Source organism: Populus trichocarpa, chromosome 10 (genome assembly GCF_000002775.5).
Source record: "Populus trichocarpa isolate Nisqually-1 chromosome 10, P.trichocarpa_v4.1, whole genome shotgun sequence".
Taxonomy (NCBI): Eukaryota; Viridiplantae; Streptophyta; class Magnoliopsida; order Malpighiales; family Salicaceae; genus Populus; species Populus trichocarpa.
The window spans coordinates 1897233-1916275 of record NC_037294.2 but is presented as its reverse complement, the minus strand read 5'-3'; the positions used below and the strand labels follow the sequence as shown (position 1 = coordinate 1916275).

At 32.5% G+C, this 19043-nt stretch overlaps 3 protein-coding genes across 4 annotated transcripts; 2 read left to right on the top strand and 1 right to left on the bottom strand.

Annotated features, from left to right (window-relative positions):
* The first annotated feature begins 315 nt into the window (after positions 1-315).
* Positions 316-1788, top strand: LOC127905835 (uncharacterized). Its single transcript, XM_052456270.1, has 3 exons — positions 316-421; positions 504-788; positions 1723-1788. The coding sequence occupies exons 1-3, from the start codon at positions 332-334 to the stop codon at positions 1786-1788; spliced, it is 441 nt and encodes a 146-aa protein (XP_052312230.1). The 5' UTR covers positions 316-331.
* Positions 1789-2186: 398 nt separating this feature from the next.
* On the top strand, positions 2187-3494 carry LOC7496672 (RING-H2 finger protein ATL2). Its single transcript, XM_024609610.2, has one exon. It carries the CDS (start codon positions 2314-2316, stop codon positions 3199-3201), a length of 888 nt encoding a protein of 295 aa, XP_024465378.1. The 5' UTR covers positions 2187-2313; the 3' UTR covers positions 3202-3494.
* A 10307-nt stretch (positions 3495-13801) lies between these two features.
* On the bottom strand, positions 13802-18782 carry LOC7496671 (condensin-2 complex subunit H2). 2 transcript variants are annotated; one of them, XM_024592176.2, is made up of 11 exons: positions 18380-18780; positions 18108-18207; positions 17141-17247; positions 16923-17065; positions 16397-16829; positions 16120-16295; positions 15874-16044; positions 15689-15787; positions 15007-15108; positions 14755-14916; positions 13802-14468 (listed from the first exon to the last, which is right to left on the bottom strand). In XM_024592176.2, the coding sequence occupies exons 1-11, from the start codon at positions 18552-18554 to the stop codon at positions 14196-14198; spliced, it is 1941 nt and encodes a 646-aa protein (XP_024447944.2). In that variant the 5' UTR covers positions 18555-18780; the 3' UTR covers positions 13802-14195. The 2 variants fall into 2 exon arrangements, with proteins under 2 accessions (XP_024447944.2, XP_052312109.1); XM_052456149.1 differs by lacking the exons at positions 14755-14916; positions 15007-15108 and having other exon boundaries at positions 18380-18782.
* Between the last annotated feature and the right edge of the window lie 261 nt (positions 18783-19043).

Genomic DNA, 19043 nt, shown 5'->3' with positions numbered 1-19043 from the left:
AAACCGCGAGGGATAGAGGTTTCCAAGGCTGGAACGATGTTGCGGTTTGGAGGGATTTCAAACCGATATACATCCCGGAAGATATATGGCCGCACTATCTTGAGCACGTGACGTCTAAGCGGTTCACACGACGCTCACAGTCCGGTGCTGGCAACCGGAATCGGCCAATTCATGGCGGGGTGACAACTCACACTGGCGGCTCCGTTCCGTTTGCTGCACATGCGAAACGGATAGTAAGATTAATTTAAATGAAATATATCGTTAAATTCAGTTGTTGTTAATATATCTTTTTTCATTATAGGCTGTGTCTCTTGGACGTGAGCCGAGCCCGATGGAGCTGTTTGTGGAGACGCACGTGCGGAGTCAAGACCGCCAGAAGGGGGCGCAACAGTTCGTTGATAACCGTGCTCAGCATTTCGTGGTATGTTTGTTCAACCATTTTATTTTGTAAGTTATTATGTTTATTGTATTGAATATGATGATTACTTTTTTTTTATTTTTAGGAGACCTATAATAATCGGTTGAGGGAGAGATACGGGGACGATACTTTGACCCATCCGGAATTCGATCCGGATTTGTGGATGGAGGTTGGCTCGTCAGGTGGACCAGATAAAAATCGGGTTTACGGGCTCTCCAACACTACGGCCGACAACTTGCGGTCGACCCGTAGTGTTTCAACCGTTGGGAGCTCCCAATCAATAGCGAGCTCCCAATCTAAGGAGTTCGTGGCTTTGCAGCAACTCAACGAGAAATACGACAACCTACAAGCGGAGTACGCACAACTCAAAGTGTCTCATGCACAACAAAGAGCGGAGTCTGAGCAATTCAAAGCGTCTCAAGCACAACAAAAAGCGGAGTATGAAGCGGCTCAGGAACAGCAAAAAGCGGCTTATGACCAGCTTTACGAAATGATTATGAAATTGTCAAATAGCGGAACATGTGCGCCTAATCCTTTTTGGCCGTATAACCACCAGCCTCCGCCAGGATCTCCTCCTCCTCCTCAAGCTCCATCATCTTTATATTAATTTGTAATCAACATTATTTACCTTTAAAACTTCATTTATTATTTTTCTTGAAACATATTCAGTTTGTAATGAATATTATTTAACTTTGTTTTTTTTTTTATGTTTAATAAAAATTTTATTTGCATAATTGGTTTGTATAACAATTAATTTATATAGTTTTATATTATATATCCTAAATAATTTTTTAAAAACAAATTAAGAAAAAAACTATTACCAAGGATTTTACCGACGGATGAATTCGGTTGGTATTTCAAACTTTCACCGACAGACTTACCGACGGACTTAATCCGTCGCCATTTAACAGTAGCTTCCACCAGTACCGACGAATTTACAGACGGAAATATTCCGTCGGTATTTTCAATTTCACCGACCGATGTAACGACGGATATTTTCCGTCGGTAATTTCAATTTCACCGACGGAATGAAAATCCGTCGGTAGATTTCAAGCGGGAATCTTTTTTTTTGGCGCGCACGTTCCGTCTGTAAAACCGTCGGTAAATGATTTTTTTGTTTTTCCGACTGATATACCGACGGAATGAGGAATCACCGACGAAGGTAAAGCCGACGGACGTATTCCGTCGGTGATGACGTCGGTAAGAAAATCACCGACGAACTTCTAATCACACACCGACGGAATTTTTCCATCGGTAAAACTGTGAAATCTTGTAGTGTACCTGGTCCGTCCAACTGCTTGAAGCCTCAGGTTAAATCCACCTGCATGTTTTTTATCGGCCGGAGATACCAGGCGTTAGGTCTTTGCTAGGAAAAGAATTCAATTTTATAGCTCCAGCATATGTTAGTAGTAAAGTAAAAGATAAATTTACAGGTAAATATTTTTATACCGATTATTATTATTAATTTATATTTTTTCAATCATTATTATAAAAAATAAAACTAAGCCAAACAATTAAAGAATTAAGATAGAAGAAATCAATCAATATTAAATAAAAAGAATCAATGAAAAGAAAAAACACCAACAAAAAACACACAAAAAGAAAAAGTAAGAGCTGGTGGCCTTAATAGGCTAGGCCCACGCCGTTGACATCTAATAAACAAAGCCCAGGCATGCCTGGAAGCGTCCTGGAAGCCTAGGTCCTCTCTCTCTCTCTCTCTCTATATATATATATATATATATATATATATATATCGTTCTTTATTATTAATTCTCTACTTCAAGTACCAACTCCAAAAACATTCTCTTCTCATCATTTACAAGCTAACCCGCTCTCTCTTTCTTCTCCTCTTATAATTCCATACACACAGCAACTGTCATAAACACAATCAAGAAATGGACTCGGACTTGGGAGATCCACCAAAGGAATATAGAGAAGGCTTTGCATTAAGTGGCAAGATAATGCTAAGTGCTGTTGTTATTCTTTTCCTTGTTATCATTTTAATGGTTTGTCTCCACTTTTACGCTCGCTGGTACCTCATCCGCGCACGGCGGCGCCATATCCGCCATGCCCGCAACCGCCGTAACCATCTTGTATTCTACGTCGACTCCGCCCACAACCCTACCATTGTCACAACTCAAGTCACACGTGGCCTTGAAGAGACCGTCTTAAAATCGCTTCCTGTTTTTGTGTATTCAGAAAAAACCCACCAAGATTCGATGGAGTGTGCGGTTTGTTTATCCGAGTTTCAAGAGAACGAAACGGGTCGGACCTTGCCTAAATGTAATCATAGCTTCCACATCGAGTGTATTGATATGTGGTTTCTTTCTCACTCCACGTGCCCTCTCTGTCGCTCTCCGGTTGAGCCGGTGACGGAAAACCCGGTTCAAGATGGTCCCGGTTACGAGATTTCGGTACCGGGTTCGGGTTCCAGTTCGGGTACCATGTGTCAGCATGAGGAGGGTCGTGTGGGTTCGGCTTCTACGTCGTCGTTTAATGACAGAAGGAAACAGATGGAGCTTATCGGGGTGACCATCGAAGTGCCTAGGAGAAATGGGAATTTTGAGGATGAGTCAAACACTGAGTCACCATCAGCGAGTCACGCGTTTAGATCGCCAATGAGTCGGATGCTGTCGTTTAAGAGGATGCTAAGTAGGGAAAGAAGAGGTACTGCGTCTCCTAACGTGGCTACCTCTGTGAGTTGCGGTGGTGAGTCAGGGACGACTGAGATGGATGTTGAACGAGGGCAGGATGAGTCGATGCCTCAGCAAACTCGGTGCTAAAATCAACGGTGGATGATTAAAAAGCTACGTGGCGGTTGTCTCATGGAGAAAACAGGCGGCGATTTTCAGTCGCTTAAGTGGGGCAGAGTGTGGGCACTCGTTGGACGCCGCCTTGGGCTCAAATGTTTAGCTTTGACTTGTATATAATGAAATGAATATCTTCTTATTATTTTTTCTCCTTAATTTTGTCTCCTATTATTTTAATTTACAGAGATTTAGACAAAGGTCGTTTTGTATTGGAACCTCAATTTTATTATTATTATTAACATTGAGTGTTGGAGTCAATTTATTTATATCTCGACTAATTTTATAAATTCTGAAATTAATGATTATATAAACTACCAGTGATCATTATATTAACTACAGGGCTTGAACTTGAAATGAAAACAAATTCATTATCCTAAGCTTTTACTTTAAATACACATTCTTCACATCAATCTAGGGCATCAAGAATAAAATTAATGATTGCCTCCGACTTTGAATTCAAAAATTATAAAAAAAAAAAACATATCCTACCATTCTCTTATTATTATTATTATTATTATTATTATTATTATTATTATTATTATTACATAACTTTAATTTAACACCTCATAATTTTGCGCATTATATTAAGTCACTAGAATATAATATTTATAAATTTTAACAATTTTGATACACGTAAATCTCATAATTTTGATATACATACTACTTTGTTTTATAAAATTCGAGAGTTGAATTTAATTGTATATATAAAAAAGAGCTGGAAAATAGTATAATTGAGACGAAATAGAATACAAGGTGAGGAGTAGGTGTCAAGTGGCCCAAACGAAGCATCGTTGTAAGGTAAGATGCCATTAAATTTCATAAAAACGATACTCCTACGATGTTGTTTGCACGATTGAAAAATTTCTCAGAATTTTAATGAAATTAATTGCTGAAGCCGGCTTCTGACATGTTTTTTTCACCCAAACTGAATATATTTTACTATCTTATTACGTACCAGACCGACTGATGTTGTGTCATTTTCTTGTCCAGGGATAACTCAATTTAAAAATTTAATTATAATGGATGGATGAACCAGCTACTTGTTAAAATGTAGGGTGAGCAAAAAAAAAATTAAAAAACTGATTAAATCAGGAAAATCAGAAAATAAATGATTAAAAAAATCGAACCGTAAAAAAAAACAATTAAACCAATTAGAATTTTTACAAAACCAACTGGTTCGGTTTTGGTTTTATAAGTTTGAAACCGAAAAAACCGAACCGAACCCAAACCGGAAAAAAATCGAGCCAAACTGGAAAAACTGGTTTGAACTGGTTTTTGTTCTAAAATAACTGAACCGAAACCGATCGGTTTGAACCGGTTTTGGTTTTAAAAAAAAAACCGGTTTGATTACTTTTTTTGATAAAAACTAAATAGAACCGAAAATAATCACCCCTACTAAAATGTTTTTTTTTTTTATTGGAACTCATGACTTATGCTGGGAAAACATTTGTGATTCCGGTACTTTGCCGAATCCAATTATTTTGAACTAATGTGTTAGATTTAAATCCATGAATTTCTTCAAAGTCAGGTAATATTTTAGGAACAAATGCTCAAAAAAATAATCTAGTCATTATCTCTTTACTTCCTAGCTGGTTAAAAAATCATTTAAAAACTATTCTTATGTCAAATCAATATTAATGTTTTTATAGGGTTAAATCCAGGTTTTATTATAATTACTAAGTCAACTCGAGTTTTTAATGGATCAATTAATTTTTTTTTATTTTTTTTTAATCTAGATTAGTCCAAACCCTGAATGAGCTAATTCTCGAGTTGACATATTAAATCAATCTGGTTTTCAAATAATGTTTGTAAACAGGAATCATGCTAGGGTGTAGATGGATTTTGGAGGAAGAAACAGGAACTCTCTTTCAAATTTGTATTGGATTGTCATCCACTGCATGCAGAAACACACAATTGACATCTAATCCTTTTCTTCTAATAAAATCATGATTTTACTTACCAAACAAGAAATTAAGATAGCATAGAATTTTTTATCTTGATCCCTTACCGACCATCACCTATGTAAGTTCATACTATCCTCTTAAACAGTAACTAAACGCTATGTAAATCGGATTGAAATCATGATTTATGAAGGATTTCACTGCGCACGCAGAAGAAGGAAGATTTATGAAGGATTTCACTGCACTGTGTGTGTGTTTTTCGTTGATGGTACTGTGCTGGAGAGGATTTGTGAGTCGATCCCGTGTCTTTTTCCTGTTGTTTACACGCTTTCACTCAGCCCCAGGCACCAATAATACAGTACTGTTTGATTTGCAATGTCCCATTCAAAGCAGTAAAATAGCTTTAAGAGGCAATACGCAAGGAGAAGAAGTGCCGTCTTTGGAAGCCTTCTCCTCCTTTCCTCGATGTTTCATTCTAGCTGATGTCATTGAAGATGACATGAAGAATCATGAGTCTCTCTAGCATGGTTTCTTGAAGATAATGACATAATTTCTTTTTTTCTTCTTTTTTGCGTGTCTTATACTGTAAATGTACAGCTTGAGCTTTGTTTTATTTTATTTTTTAATATATAGATGATCTATTTAAAATTGAATTATAATATGAATGTATGGTATAAAGAGAAGCAAGGGAATGGTGGCTTGGTGAGTTGCGTGTGTTTGTGAGTGTGGTTGCGGTTATTTTTTAAAGTGTTTTTCATTCTAAAATGCATTAAAATAATTTTATTTTTTTATTTTAAAAAAATTATTTTTGATATCAGTATATCAAAATAATCTGAAAACACAAAAAAAAATATTAATTTAAAATAAAAATAAATAAATTTTTTTTAAAATATTTTTAGAACTTAAAATCAGGAATTTTAAACGTAACTTTTGCCTTGTTTAGGGATCCAAGATGCCCAACGCCAATAGGCAAATAACACGCCATCCCTGTTCCTCCACAGAGGTCCACACGCTTTCGCATCTTTTGCCTTGGGCTTCTAGGTATGTTCAAACAAGGGAGCAAGTCAGAATTATTGTGTTGGTTATGCTGACTGCATTTACATGGATGCTCTTCACACGTCTTACTAGTAGACGCCCACCACCAAATCCCAAGATACAATTTCGTCTTTTTTTCGGGGTCTTTTGAGCTAATCTTCATGAAAGTTGGTTAGATATTCTTACTTAAAATATATATATAAATTATTTTTAAAAAAAATTATTTTTATTATAAATACATCAAAACAATTCAAGAATATAAAAAAATTAAAAAAAATCAAAATTCTTCAAAATCTTAGTTCAATAGTAAAGTGAATGTTATTAATGTTATTAAATCTGATCTCTTGATAAGACCTGACTGAATATAGGTGATTTAATTGATTAAATGAAAATTATTTTGATTTTTTAATAAAAAATAAAATAATATTATTTAGATTGATTCATATTAATATTAATTATTTCTTTCAAGTACAAAATCCACTTTAATAACCTTGGGGTATCTCTAGGAAATTAGGAGGAGGGAGAGTGGGCATGCAACATTATTAAGTATTAGTTAATTAGTTGTTGGAAAATCATGGTTATTTCGTATAATGAAAACTTCGAGGATCCTTCCTTAGTCGTCTGAAACGAGTGATATTTGCGACGACTTTTTCTTAGTGTTTATCTTTCATTACCAAAAAGTCAAGTAGTCAACGAGTTCTTTCACTTAATTCTTATTTGCCAACAAATGAAATCGGTTCGGAACTTCGGATGATTGACAAAGAAATACCCACTACTTTGACTAATTAAATAGAATGGTGTTATTTCCACTACAATACTTTTTTTATTATTATTATTATGACTAATATATCCATATTAAAATTCTCTATATTCCTTTAAAAATATAACAACAACAATAATAAAAGATTATTATAAAAAAATACCTATGTTTGAAGAATTTTATTTTAAATTTGTTTGCTTCAAACTTCATAGCACTTTACTAGTTTACTAGATTGTACTATATTGTCGTTTGAATAAAAAAAAAATTGAACATGAAATAATATTCAGATTATAAAAAACTATTTGGTATTGTTGTTAAATCTGACACATTGAGTCAACCTTAAAATCTTTTTACCTGATTTTTTATGTAACTTGAGTTTCAAATTAAATCATGTAGGAGTTGTCTAGATATGACCCAGTCGACTTGATGAGTTCATATGCAATTTTTTTTTTTAATATTGAAATGAGAACATAATGAATTTATTTGGGCTTCACAACTTAACTCACCAAACCCACAACCCTTGTCATTGACTTTATTAGATTTAATAACTCTGTTTTAGTTTGTATTTTATAAGGTTATCACGGTCTTAAATAAATATTCTAGTATTTTGTTAGTGTTTGATTTTTTAAGTATCTAATTTAAAATCAATTAAATATTAAAAAATAAAATTAAAAAAAATTACAAAAAGAAAAAAAAGACTGCTAGCAATGTTCATTTAAACAGTGTATGCAAGTGATTTAAATTCAACTCTTTTAATATTTTTAGTAATTATACATGTTTTCTTAAATAACAGGATATAACTTCAAAATAGAAAGTGTTATATGCAATTACTATATTTTTTTTGTTCCTAATATGTACCTTCATCAATGAAGTCACTAAATCATAAAGACAATACTAAATTATTAGTAATTGTTGGAGGAGATGTCTAAATTAAAAGTAAAAAAAGAGAGATAAAATCATTCATCATCTAATTTTATAATAATTATAAAACCCTAATTAATTTATTATAGAATATTAGGTAAGGAATTGATTATGATAAGTGAAAGATGAAAATCACTTTAAGACATCCTACTTAGAGATAAGTTGCTTCATGTTTGTATTTTTATGATAAAATATACTCATAATGCTTATATACTAAGTCTTTGTTTAAATATATACATACATTTATGGTAAAGGACTAGCAAAACTTAGATAATGATTTTGGATCTAGGCCCAATCCTTACATTTGGAATAAGAGCGTTGAACTTGTGAGGATGGTGATTGATAAATGATCTTTTGACTTATGTGTTTTTGTTATGTCTATATTACTATAGAACTTGTTAGTTTGTTTTTTATTTGGTTTGATTTTTTATGTTTAAACATATTAGATGGTGCTTTAGGCTTTAAAATATGTTCAGTAAAGGTTTTTGGATGTTTTCGAGATGTTTTTAGACAAAAAAAAGTTGAAAATAGATTTTAATGATCAAAATACTATTTTAAAGAAATGACTGAAAACAATAGAAATGAATGACTCCTTGTCTACCAAGCCGCACAATATGTCATCCATTTAAATAAATAAATAAAAAACAATGAAAAGAAAGATGTGTTATCCGCTCTTAAAAAACAACCTAGTGTATGGGCCTAATATACTATACTCATTTGTGACTAGGCTTTTCCTTGTATACAGGCATGTAGGCCTGACTTGCTAAGTCCAACATCACATGGTCTCTTCTTCATATTTGTTTTTGAATTAATTTTTAATGAATATTCTCTCAAATATTTTTTAAATCATTTAGTTAACTTTTTTAATATTAATTAAGTTTTGGATTGTTTTTATAATTTTTTAATACTTTAAAGGGATCGTTTTAATTTATCTATGAATTTTTATCATCTCAATTTTTAGATAAATAAGTTGATTTGCACGAAAAAAAAATCATATATACTTGGAGAGAAGAATTACCTAGATGATAAATAAAATAAAATATATAAAATTAAAAGAACAACCAAGATAAAAATTTACACATGAATCTATCTTTTTTTTTTTCTATTAAAAAATATCAGCTTTTTGCTTATGTTTTTAATCAACGTTGACGACTCTTAATTAAAAACATCATTTTTTCATTCCTAATTAAAAAATATATATATGATACCGAAAAATGCATTCAAAATGTCTTTTTCGTTTGTGTTGAGAATTACCTTGAAATCTTTCACACGCGAGTATACTAACAAGTGAAAGAATTAAAATACATCAATTAACAAAAAAAACAAAAAAAAAATCTACAAAGGAATTTACTGTACATTAAGACACAAAGCTATAAAATTATATAGTTCACTCCCTGTCATTTTTAAATATATAAATAATTTATCAAATTACAAATGTTTTTTAATTTTACCCCCTACTATTTTCTAATCTATAAATAATCTATAAAATTACAAATATTTTTTTAATTTCACACCATATCATTTTTTAATCTATATGTCACACGTGTGCTAGCATTGCAGCATCAAGATCAAGGACTCATTATCTAATTATTTAGTTCAAGGTCACTAGAAGACTCGGGTGGACTAGTCATACATAAATAAATAATTATATAAAAATATAATAAAAAGAAGAGAAAATATTTTTTTCTTGTTGCATACATCACAATCCTTACAAAAATTGCATTTTCTTTATAAAAATGAGAGAAAAATGTTTTTAGCATTGTTTTAGAAAAATTTTGTGTTTTTTTTTTTATTTGTTTTAATTTACAATAAGTGTGTAAAATTTCTTAAGGATTTGACCAATATTTCAATAATCTAAAATTTTTAATTCCTAAAAATTAATGGTCAATATTTTGGCATAAATGTTGGACCTACTAGTAAACTGGTATTTAAGTATTAATTGTTGACTAGAGAATTCTCAGAATTATTTTGGATATTCACTAATTTTAATTGTGAGTATTGTTTTTTATCACAATACACGAGTTGTGAAAAACATTTTAACCTTTCAGGATAAATGAACTCTATCCGAGCACCTGCATGTATTATTTCTATAAGAATTTAATTGGACATATAAGCTTATAATAAATTCGAAATGCCATATTAATTCAAGAATGTAAATCTTTATTTTGAGTCATAGACGGACCACTGATTAGGAACTTATCAATACATTTAAACCACATCCAGACCACACAATGTAGTTTACCTTAGGTAAGGTGTGCTAGGGTTTCTAATACCTTCCCTAGTCACAATCAGTCACTTACCATGAAATTTCAGATAAGACCAGTTAGGGGTGATCATTTTCGGTTCGGTTCGGTTTTTATCAAAAAAAGTAACCAAACCGAAATTTTTTTTTTTTAAAAAAAAAAAACCGAAATCGGGTCAAACCGACCGGTTTCGGTTCGGTTCGGTTCGGTTTTTTTAGGGCAAAAACCGGTTCAAACCGGTTTGGTCGGTTTTTCCGGTTTTGGCTCGGTTTTTCCGGTTTGGCTCGGTTTTTTTTCTGGTTTTTTGTCAGTTTCGGTTCGGTTTTTTTGGTTTTTTGTTTATAAAACCGAAACCGAACCGAACCGGCTGGTTTTTTCAAAAATTTAATCGGTTTAATCGGTTTTTTTTTCGGTTCGGTTTTTTCGGTTATTTTTTTTCCGGTTTTCTCGGTTTAATCGGTTTTCCGGTTTTTTTGCCCACCCCTAAGACCAGTCCACCTAAATGTTCTAGAGAACCTGAACCAAACAACTAGGTAGCAACTCCTTGATCTCAACACCGCGCGCACACATGTGACACTATAAATAATCTATTAAATTACAAATATTTTTCAATTTGCCCCTATAATTGTTTATTTTTCAAATTTAGTCTTTATTTTTTTAATTGCTATTTGTTTTGTTGGAGATTATTTTTTAATTTTTTTTACAAATTTCATCCTCCTTAAGTTTTTTCTATCAAATTTTATCTCCATTGTTTTTGTTTCTTTTTTTCTTCTTATGCAAACTTTTTTATTAATATTTTTTTCATGATTTTATCCTTTAAAATTAAATTTGTTGAAAGTTAAGCTTCTTGATTGAACCTGGATCCAGGATTTCACAAGTTGCAGGTTTTAGATATTAGATCAGGTTTAGAAGGTTCGTTCGAGTTTGCTTTGTTTTTTTTTTTAAACTGGTGTTTTTTATTTTTTTATCCATTTTTTTGTTTTGTTTTGTTTTTTTATTTTTTTTGTGGTTTGAATCTATTGGGTTGGTCCTCTATATATTTTTTAATTTCACCCTTATCATTTTTTATTCTATAAATAATCTATCAAATTAAAAATATTTTTCAATTTCACCCTCTATGATTTTTTTCTTTCAAATTTGGTTCTTATTTTTTTAATTCTTATTTAATTTTTTTCAGAATTGTTTTTTCAAATTTCATCCATCTTAGTTTTTTTCTCTCAAATTTTATCCCCATTTTTCTTTTTTTACAATTTTTTTATTAATATTTTCAATGATTTCATTGTTCAAAATAAAAATGGTTGATACTTAAATTTCTTGATTGAAACCGAGTCTAGGATTTAACGAATTGCAAGTTTTAGAAATCAAACCAGGTTTAGGAGGTTCACCTGAGTTTGCTTAATATTTTTTTTAAAAAAAAGCTAATGTTTTCTTCTTCTACTTTAGAGTTTTACTTTGTTATTTTTTGTTGTTCGTTTTTTATTATATTAGCATTAAGTTGTTTGATAATCTGAATAAGCTTAGATCTATTATTTTTATCTTTTTCTTGTTGTATTTTTTGTCGGTTTATTTATTGGTGTTGTTTTTTTTTTGTATTACTTAAATTACCACTTGAACCAATGACTCGATACATGGATGTTTTACCCAAACATTTTTTTTACATGGATAACAAATCTAGTGTTTTACAAAACCTTAATTGTTTATCAAGAGACAATAGCTTTTTCAGTTAAAAGGCATCATTGTTTCACTATCCTGTTGCCAGTCTTAGAGCAATCCGTTCCGGCACAATCCCGGAATAAGGTAGAAATGCAGTTCGTTCCTATTCTATTCCTGGACATCTGAGATGAGGAAACTCCTAGCGCTGCTACCTTGATACTTTTTATTCAAATATCTTTATTGATATTAAAAAAAAAATGTTATAATCTTGTCAAAATATAAAAAAAATGCATTAAAAAAACGGATTCTGATAGAAGATGTGCAGTTTTTTTTCAAGTATTTAAATTAATGTTTTTTTTTATGAATATATATTTTGATTACCATAAAATAAAATAAAAACTCTATTTTTGTAACGACCGCATGGCATCGCATGTTCTATAGTAAAGTGTAGTTAACTGGGAATGAAAAATAGAAAGGCAACAACAATTCCCTTGCTAGAGAAATCTCCAGGTCTTGTCTAAAGGCCCAATTCAAATGGCTTCAAATTTCAATACTGCTTTACTTCTGGCAGGTCCAAGAATCACCACTTATGCTTCAGCCTGCCACAGTTTCTAGCATTAATAATTTGGGCTACAAAGGGAAACTTTCAAATAGAGACATGCTGCTTCAAGAGATGAGTGTTTTCATCATTGTTTAAAACCCGGAATGGCCGGACAAGTTAACTCGAGATATAACTGGTCTAAAACCTAGATTAGATGTATTTGTTTTATCTTGTAAATGCCTAAAACACATACATGAGCTTGATAAATTTTTTGATTCCGAGTTGATTTCAGATTTTAGGATAGTTTTTTGTATTTTAAGAGGGTATAGATTGGTTTAACAAGATTCCTAAAGTATTTCTTAGGTGTTTTAGGTAAAAAAAAAAAAAACTCTTATTTTTTCGGTCACACTAGTGGCTAGATTCTAGAATTTTCAAACAACACGTTGTTTTTTTTTGTCAAACAATTAGGGTAGATAACATGTTGTCCATCTCGTTAAACTTAAAAAAATTAAAGGTTCATGCTCATGTCTTTTCTTGATTGGGCCAAGCGCAAGGCCTAGCTTATTTGGAAGCACCTTACCTCATTGCTTCTCTTTTTTTTTTAAATTTTTATATATATATATTAATGGCTTTTTTTATGTTTTTTTAATTTATATTTTAATTAATATTCCTTCTCTATTATTTGTTTTTTGGGTTTTTTAGCCTTTGTTGAATAACAATTATTTTTAATTATATTAAGTGTGTTTAATTTTTGCATGGATTAAATATTTATTCTTTATAATATTTTTAATATGTGCAACCTTTCATAGTATCTTTTTCCTTTCATTTTATTCAATAATTTTTGTGTCTCAACCTCTATTACAAATTGATTTTCATAAATAAATTTATTAAACACAACCAGATAAATGACCTGTGTTACAATATTAAATATCCTGATATATAATGGTGTCTTGATTTTTCCAATTATGTTTTTATTTAGCATTAATTACTTTTTTTTTCATTTATTTACACAAATGATTCATGATTTATTTAATTGGATGCGTACATGAGTTTTTCGATTTATATTTATGATTTTTTAATATAAAAAAACCACGTTGAAAAAATTTATATTTTCAAGTTTTTTTTATCATGTATTAGTGTTTTCAATTTAATAATTATTCTTATAATTTTTTTTTCCTTAACTCTTTTATACAATCTTTATTATTTTTAATTTCATAATACATTACTTTTTTCTTATCCTCGTTGATTTGTTATATATATATATATATATATATAGAAATAATACTATAACTCAAATTATTGAATTTTTCTCATTTTTAAACGCTTTAACGACATTAAATATTTTAATGAAAAAATAATTCAAACACTAACCTAGTTCTATCACTATTTCTATAGCTTTTTGTCAAACAAAAAATACCAGCAACTGTTCAGGTGTGCTTTTCCATCAATCAATTCATAACAATTAGTTACAAAAACAAAGAACAAAAAATTTAATGCAGAGAATAACACTGCGAGCATCTTGAAAAATTGACAGTAAGCAGATTGGCATTATTACATGGCACAAGAACAAAATCATTGTGCAGTTAAATTAGTAGTGTTATTACAAGGGCATTTGACCTGCAAGTCCGTGAAATATTAAATATATTACACATTCTAGCTTATCATTGTCTATACCATATTTTTGAAACCAGGGCCGGGACACTCGGCTCAAGATCCGGGTCGCAGATCAGCAGGTTAATCCAGGCTCGGGTTAGCAGATCAACCTCACAGCCAGGACAGGTCTCGGAACTAATGTTCTATGCTCTAGTGATACAAAGTTACAATTAATGCAATAATCACATTGTTAATGCACCAAGCCAATCAGCACAGGGATTGAATAACTCCAGCAATAAAACTTGCTTATGATGCCTTGGTCACCCTGCTGAATGTAAGTCAACTGGCTCAACAACTCGAGATCTTCTCCTCTTCTTACCTTCAGGTGTGCACCTTGTGTTACCATTCTTCCCAAGCTTCGGACCTCCTTTTCTTATTGGTGATTTAACTCTCTTTTTTGACAGTTGAAATTGTCTTCCTTCCTGTTCTTTTTTATGACTGAGGAGCCGGACGTGGAAAGGATTGACGGCCGTGTAACAGAATGACTCGGTATTGGCTTGACTCCTATCAAAATCAACTTCTCCATTGTTGACCTGAAATTGGAGAAATCATGGTAATTCTTTTGGCATTTGAAAGCAAAGCATATCTATTTCACTCCGAATGACTCCAATATTACTGATTGTATCCAACACACAAACTTCATACGTAATAACAGAAATTTACAGTGTCATTAAGAAAAATGATTTAGAGCTAGTAGCCTAGTTTGAGGCCTGAGAGCAGTTGCTTTAGATATTTAAGGGTAGGCCATTTATTTTAGAAGCTGTTCTACTTTAAGGTACTCAGTATGCTTCCTATATTGAAATAGTGAAAGAGAACTACCAGCTGAAGAAGTGCGGAGAAGGTTCGAGCCACATCATGTTTTTCCTGGCCCTTCACAACATCTGTAAAGGCCATGACATATTTTTTACTGTCTGTTTCAAGAGAGAGTTTGTCAACAATCCTTTCACCATAGGCATGAATGTCAAATGGCGGATGCGAGTCCTATTAGAAACAAAATTCACCTTCAATTCAAAACCAGTAAAAAGATTTGAGCAACTAAAGAGCAGCAAAAAAAATTGAGGTGAAAGTTACTTGTTCTTCCAAGTTTTGCTCAATTTTCAGTTTCCATGATGAAACCCGAGCAGCCAGTTCAGTTTGCTTCTCAGTTTCAGCTATATTGGCGAGCAGAGCATCCTACATATGAAAGGTGGGTAAGCTACAACATACCCTGGCAAAAATTGGGCAAAAGATTATATCTGAGAGAAAACAATCAATTCCAAAATTTTAGGGACCAGGTTGATCTCGTAATTCAACTCCTACAATCTCTAAAATCATTGCTTTCAAAAACTACGCTTGCATTTCCTGAGAATTTTAAACCTAAAGAGAAACCAGCAAAGTGCACAAATCTACATTGATGAAAGCTAAGTTTCGGAAATTGACACAAATACATGCAGAGGATTGAGTATGTGTAAAAGACCTGCAAAGAGAGCAGAACTTATTCATCTTGCTTTTCAAGACAAATATCAGGAATTTGTGGAAGGAATACATATGATAAAACAAACTTTACAGACTACTTTATAAAAAGAGTGCATGTTCCACAAATATTTGGTGGCAAGTCACGGAAGAATTTTGGACAGGTAGAAAAGTCAATTACTTTACCCAGCAAAGAAATTTCACCCAAGCTACCTGAAACAAATACACGAATATGTGTGCATGTACTATTGCCATGAACTAGGTTAGATTTAGTCAAAAAGTGATAGAAATGCAAGCTTACAAGGTGAGAGCGACATAGATCTTCCAGGCTTGCTTGAGATCTTTGATCTCCATGTCCAAAATCTTTATAGGTGTCAAAGTGAGTCCCGCCATCATCATGCTGTGTAAATCAGTCAGTAAGCAACCTAATAGTTCCTTCTATACTATTGCAAATACAAACTAGAACAAAAACACAAGCCTGCCAACCTTTTCATGTAGAGGGGGGGGTGAATCTTCATTCATGCATTCTGAAATCTCTTCATCAGGCTGCCCGAAATCAGGGATCCCAGTGTCATATGCATTGTCTTCATTGTCATTCCCAGAGTTACCATAAGTATCAGGAATATTATGCCCTTCATTAGTAAGAGATTGCCTCAGCTGCAATTGTAACATGAGGTATGATATGAAAATCACAAGAAATTAACATAAAGACATCAACAGAAAAACCAATACCTTTTCATATAATGTAGGAGATTGTGTGTTCCCATGTTTTCCAATTTTGTTTTGCTGTGCTTCCCATATTTTGGCAAGATCTGGACTAATAGTACCATGCATCCTTGCAAGTGGAAACAGAGCAGTTATAGAGGTCTTCTCAGCAGATTTTAGCCCATTCCTTCTGAAATCTTTTACTGCTTGTTAAGGGAAATCCAATATGAGTGTGAAGTAGGCATTTAACATACTACAGGGAAAACAGAGGGGAAAAAAAAACAGACACAAATTCTTCAACCACCTTTCTTAAAAGTTTTCACTTTTAAGTTCCCAGGTTCATGGGGGTTCAAAGGCTTCCAGGGATCATCATTGTCATCTGAATCTTCTGCATTCTCAGGATCTGAATATCTGTCTTCCATATCAAATCCAGGATTCTCGTCAAAATTATCATGGACACGAGGGTCAGGCCTGATCTTACAATCATTAACTCCAAAACTGCAACCAGCAACAGGGGATGGCATGGGATTGGCATCCCGATTCTTTCCAAGAGAAGGCTTGTTAGCAGTTCCTCCAGAACACCTTGTTGGGGACTGAAAGGTCTTACGTATTGAGCTGCCCCTGTAAGGACCATTTTGTGCCCTTCCAGTACCATCTGCTTTCAAAAAATCATTTATGGCTAGGGCATCACATGGGTCTAAGAGAATAAAATCTTGGTAAAGATCATTGGTGGCTAACTGCAACCATGTAGGGAAAAAAAAAAAAAGTGATTTAGATTGAGTCGGAAGCATAAAGCTCAGTATACTATAAAGTGGAAGTACATGTAATACCAGGTATGACTCTAATTCCCCACCATCACCACTGGTATCTAAGCAATCGCCTTCAAGAACAACAAGATTTGCTGGTGGTTTCACAAAGTGATAGAAAGAAGCATCTTTGCTGGTTGAAGCATCTAAGCAATTCCTTGCTTCCACTGAAGCATAATGAATTTTTTTTAGCCATGAGTTACATCGTAACTGCATCAAATAGAGGGCAGAGTTAAGCATACCTGGGACATCATCTGAGACCCAAAATTGATCATTTTCTTCATCAGAAACTGCACGGGAACCACTTTGTTCGGTCTGGACAGATGTGCCCTCTGATTGATCCTGCTGCCTGTTTCAAAAATTTATAAAACCAATTTAAAAATCATTTCCATGGGATGGTACCACAGATCGTTTGGACTTCAAAACTACTCATTATAAGCCTTAAATGGCTTTCCTGTGAGAATATAATTTTTTATTTGTGGTGTCTCTTTATTCTTCCTGACGTCGACCTTGTTTGTAATCCCTAGTTGAATTTTAGTGGGTTGGTCTGATGTGAGAAGTTATGAGAAAGAGTATAATGAAGAACCTTTAATTTTTGAATTTCTAATAATCCGTGTTCCGCAACAATTAATACTTTTCCTGAAAAAACAAGCAGGGTTTTGTACTTGACTGTTCCAAATCTATTTATAAAACTCATAATCAATGAGTTAAACTGCCTATTGACAACTTACAGAATCCACAGTACAGCCTAGAAACTCTTTATCAAAATATAGCAACATATAACTGCACTTAAATATCCCAGCTCGACTAAAAGGTGACAATTGAATACATTTCTTGTCATCTCTCAACCTGTAGCCATATTCTCTATCTCTAATTCAAGCAGTGGAAAAACTCTCAAAAAGGACAATTGAATGTCACAACTATGCGTGTCATCATACACAAATTCTCAAGATTCTAAAACTTCTAAGAGCAATCTCAATTATCGCAAAACACTTGCTTATCCTGATAAATGTAAGTTTGAACAAAACCACCACACTTTCCATTTGAACTGTATTTAAATTTAAACCAAATGACAATCACCTTAACTATCAAATAAACCCAGAAACAAAGTAATTTACAGACATAAATTCTTAAAAGAAATATATTTCGCATTGAAAAGGAACTTGGTAAGCGATCAAAACCCAACAAAATAGGTAAAAAAAAGAGTACCTTTTCTGAGATAGGAAGTCCAAAGCATGCAAAACCAAGTTGTATAAATACTCAACCTTCCTGCTATAAACTTGAACTGAACCTTGAAGCAATAAAGCAGCTACATTTTTCCACAAAAACAAAAACCCATTAAAATCCCTCAACAACAGAACCCTAAAACCGCAATTGATTCAAATAAAGCCCAAATCTTTGAACAATAAAGCAACTACATTCTTCAAAAAAAGCACAAAAAAAAAAACTACAAAAAAAATTAATTTCAATATAACCCTAACCTTCAGCGAAATTGACGTTACTATCCTCTTCGTTTCCAGCAATTTCACCAGAACAGATCTTTAACAAATAATCTTCAAGCTTTTTTGAAAGATCGACTTCCCAATTAGCCTCTAAATCACGCTCTGCTTGTACTGTGTGGTACTTGCTTGCTTCTTCTTTGTTGTTATTAATCATTTTTTTGAATAATATTTGAACATTTCATTTGGGGGGCTTTCTAGTTTCTAGGAAACCCAGGAGTTGGGAAATTTGTGGGTGTTTGGTTGCCTGGAAAATTAGAGAGAGAGCGTGAATAAATCAAAGAGCGTGTGAGATTTGGCCATTTGAGAGTTCAAAATTTTCGATGACTTTTTTTCCCGCTGCTCTTTGTTTCTGGTTTTTTTTTTCTTTTTATTTTGAGTTGTCTTTATTGAAGATTCGGATATGGGGCTGGTTCGATTATTATTTATTTACTAGCCAATTTCTATTCCATTTTCAATTAAACCGGCCCCCTTTAGGGTTACCAAGTTAGGGTTTATGAAATCTTCTACACTTATGATCACCATTGTTAAGCCTAACCTGACTTGTTGGCTTGCTATGAAGCTTGATTCTGGAATATTTGAAAATACAATAATAATTATTTTTTAAAATATTTTTTATTAAATAATATATATTTTTTAACTTTTT